The sequence below is a fragment of the Aegilops tauschii genome, chromosome 1 (assembly GCF_002575655.3).
Source record: "Aegilops tauschii subsp. strangulata cultivar AL8/78 chromosome 1, Aet v6.0, whole genome shotgun sequence".
Taxonomy (NCBI): Eukaryota; Viridiplantae; Streptophyta; class Magnoliopsida; order Poales; family Poaceae; genus Aegilops; species Aegilops tauschii.
In genome coordinates this window covers 491,462,448-491,466,372 of record NC_053035.3, presented here as the reverse complement: position 1 = coordinate 491,466,372, position 3,925 = coordinate 491,462,448, and the positions used below count along the sequence as shown (strand labels likewise).

Below are 3,925 nucleotides of genomic sequence, written 5' to 3'. Positions count from 1 at the left end.
CAAAAGCATTTTTCGTCGCTTTGCTTGATGACATATCAGTTTTTATGCATAAATTTGGCAATTTTTTCATTTTCCGTACGTATGACATTTTTAACTACTATTTCTTCCATAACAAAAAACTCATCTTTGTGTGCACCATCATACAAGTTCCTACGACTGTGTTTGTCTTACGAAGTTTATTGTATTTTTGTAGTCTTCTGAAGTTCATAGTGTCCAAACTACATAACTTTTGTACCCCGATTAAATCCGAACATTCAGATTTTTAAGCATTTCATCCGAAACATTTTTTACATGGCAACTTCATTTGACGCGAGGTGGCAACTTTAGTTGACGCGAGGTGGCAACTTCAGTTGACTGGAGGTGGCAACTTCAGTTGATGCGAGGTGGCAACTTCAGTTGACACGAGGTGGTAACTTTGTCCCTGTTCATTTTTTTCGCATAAAAATCACCGTTTGGCACGCTCAAATTTACCATTGCCACACTATTTTTTCATGCACTGTAGTGGCCATTTTCTTAAAACCATGTGTTCAATAATTCTAACTGATGCCTATTTTCACTAAATCTATAGCAACACCTTCAACTGGTCATTCCACGGCCAATATTGTTACATATCAATGTTCTTTTTCCTCTACAAAAAACTCTTTGCCGCTTGCTTGCTGTCAAACTAGTTTTGTGTCACATACTGGCAACATTCAGTTTTACATACATGGCAAGCTTACCATTTCTTCATCACAAATTTTTCATTTTAGTGCGTACCACCATTCAAAATCCCCACGATTCAGATTGTTCCACATGCACATCCATGGACACTACTCTTCTGTAACTACTTTCTTTGGACTCTTTTTGTGTTTGGCCTGGATCTCAAGTGCTGATTTGTACCTAATCTGCTTCGGTCACCCTTTTGTGACTGTCCTGGGAGGGTTCTGGACGTGTGTGTGCGTGTTTGACGCGCCAGAGCCTACCTCAGAGTTATCTGTTGATGGCCCGGTTGATGTAGTTGTAGCAGTTTTGGTCTTTTTGGGGAATCGATGTAGAGCTTCCTCTGCCATCCTCTTCTTGATTGTCTCTAGTTCCCTTTCCAATGCTTTCGTGTGCCTCTCTATTGCCCTGGTCATTTCGTCATGCTTGCATGCGTCGTCTGCTATGTGTGCAAATCTCTTGTCATTACCATATGCCTCACTGTGTCCATACTTGTGTTCGGACCATCTTCATGCACCGCGAGCACTTCTTGGGCGCCGTGGGGGCAAAGTGCTTCATCAGCATTCCAAGTCCATCGCTCAAGTATGTACCTATCTGGCACTTTTTTTACAACACTGAAGTCCATCACCCTTAGTACGTGGCAGCAGAGCATCCCATCTCTTTCAAACTTGCAACATTGACAGTAGTACACACCATTCGCTATGTCTGCTGTCACCATGTAGTTTCTGCCCTTGTCCGGGTCCTCATTCCGAGTCGGACAGGTCTCGCAGCGTGCACACTTTGTAATTGCAATAGTTAATTCTAAGCACAGTGTACCCGCTGCACAGTTTTAGCTCATGTTGGAACCTGCAAGGAAATACCTTTAGTTAGCTGCTACTACATGGCAATTTTTTCAGTTGTATAAACATGTCAGCATTTTAACTTTTCACAAATGCATGTCATCTTTTTTAAGTTCCACCTGACTGGCAAGATTATTGTGCTATGCATGGCAAGTTCATTGTACTATGCATGACAAGTTCATTGTACTATGCACGGCAAGTTCATTGTACTATGCATGACATTTTCTCCGTAGATTAGCATTTTGCGACATCGGTCGTCACTACTCTGGCAACTTCACTGACACATGCATGGCACCGACACTACCATATGCATGGCAAGTTTAGTGCGTCAACTGTTTTGCATTCTCAGAACAATGCATTCATTTACAAGGCCAAGCACTACGTGTACGGCAAATATAACTACCACATGCATGCCAAGTTAATTTTTTTGACTTGTTTCTATGCATGGCAAGATCAATATATTGCTTTCCAATATCAGTGAAATTCACATACGCTTTCGAAGAAAGACACTAACCTATAGAAAATTTGCCGTGTGTAAATTCTCATCATCTGTCTCTCCAACGGATTACATGAAGGTTCTTGAGTGCTGTGTTCGCCAACTGTTGTAGCTCTGCGCCTAGAATTTTTTGTTGTATCGCGCTGTACTGCTTGACAAATCTGAGAATTGAATTGCTAGGGTTCACATACCTTTTTATAACAGCGTTAAACCCCTCACTGCGTTGGGTAGTCTGCAGGAAGGGGTATAAACACTGCATAAAATAAGCTGGCACCCAGAATTTTCTCTTATTCCAAAGGTTTTGTAGGGTCTCATTGTCATGGACTTGGTGCTTTTCTATCATTGCCTTCCAGCTTGTTTGAACTCACCTGGGGTTAAGCTGTGGTCAACACATAACTCAAATGCTTTGTGGAGGTCCGTCCTTTCAGCAAAGAAGGGGCCTAATGTCTCTTCCGCCTTTTTTATGACATGCCACCTGCAGTGCCTGTGTATGGTTGTTGGGAACACGTCCTTAATGCCTCCACGCATCCCGAAATCTTGGTCTGTTATCATGTTCATTGGCGCGAGGCCGCCCATGCATTCCAGAAATGTTTTGAACAGCCGAACATAGCTGCTCGTATCCTCGTTGCGAAAAAACCCGCATCCAAACTGCAGCAACTGGTTGTGGTTGTTTATCCCAATGAATGGACAGCACGACATCTTGTACATGTTAGTTAGATACGTCGCATCGAACGACACACAGTCACGAAAGTGCCTGTAAGACCTGCGCGCTGCACCATCTATCCAGTACATGTTCACAACGCGGTCCTCATCATCCAGTTTTATTCTGTAGAAGAAATCTGGATCTTCTTTCTCCTTCTGCATGAAGTATGCAATTGTGTCGTCCATGTCTGATAATTGACTTTCCCTGTGATACTTTGCTACCAGATTTACCACATCTGAAGGCAGGTATGGCAGGCTGCTTAGCTTGCCGCTTTTGCTGTGAATCATTGAGAGGATGTGCACCATTCTCCCAGGCTGGAGGTTGCAGTCATGCACCAACTTCACGAACTGTTCCTCTTGCGGGGTGAACCCACGGTGAGCGCTCAGAAACTTCACAAGGTCAAATTTCTTTATCATGTCATGGTTGTGGTGCCCAACATATTTTGTTACCACCCACCAAGCCCCTTCCATGTTCAGCTTCATTCGGGCAGGACAGTTTGTTCTCACCAAAACATCTCGTCTGCGTTCCGGGACTGCTGGACCATCACCCCCTTTTTTTGGTTTGTCTCTCCTAGACTTGTGACACCTCATCCCTGCTCGGTTGTACTCTCCAGTTGACTTAGCATTCTGCAATGATCTGTATATATAGCAAAGCCATGGTATTTTGCATAACGCTGATAGTACTCCCTTGCATCTTCAAATGTAGCAAATCTCATCCGCTCATACGGTGCTGCCGGCGGCGCCATTATTGACTGCATCTCGTCCTCAATCGGCTCTTGTTGATCTTCACCATCAGGTTCGTCCCCTCTCTCTGCATCAGAGTTTCCATCATCAGATCCTGGGTTGCTTACTTCAGTCTCAACAGTGTCATATCCAGTAGTACTTGACGTGCCTGCCATGCTGATAACAAGCGGTCCTTGTTTGCTTGACTGATAGGTCTGTTGTTCGTGTGAAAGTGAAGTAGACCTGGCAGTCGCTGCCCCTTGGTGCGAAGTACAAGGCCCTGCAATTTACAAGTACAGAATTCACATTTCTCATTATTCTTATATTTATGCCCATGACAAGTCGTACGTCCAACACATGGCAACTTCCATTAATGTACTTCATTGTATTCTCTTTTTTTTTGGGAAATACATTGTAATATAGCTTCTTCTTTTTTCCCACAAAGATGTCAAGTGCATCCACATTC

At 43.5% G+C, this 3,925-nt stretch overlaps 1 protein-coding gene across 1 annotated transcript; it reads right to left on the bottom strand.

Annotated features, from left to right (window-relative positions):
- Positions 1 to 2,249: 2,249 nt before the first annotated feature.
- On the bottom strand, positions 2,250 to 3,219 carry LOC141039192 (protein FAR1-RELATED SEQUENCE 5-like). Its single transcript, XM_073506511.1, has 2 exons — positions 2,403 to 3,219; positions 2,250 to 2,266 (listed from the first exon to the last, which is right to left on the bottom strand). The coding sequence occupies exons 1-2, from the start codon at positions 3,217 to 3,219 to the stop codon at positions 2,250 to 2,252; spliced, it is 834 nt and encodes a 277-aa protein (XP_073362612.1).
- Between the last annotated feature and the right edge of the window lie 706 nt (positions 3,220 to 3,925).

What these genes read in the sequence shown, in the direction of transcription:
- LOC141039192 (XM_073506511.1), bottom strand. Translation starts at nt 3,219, where the DNA reads ATGAAGCTGAACATGGAAGGGGCTTGGTGGGTGGTAACAAAATATGTT.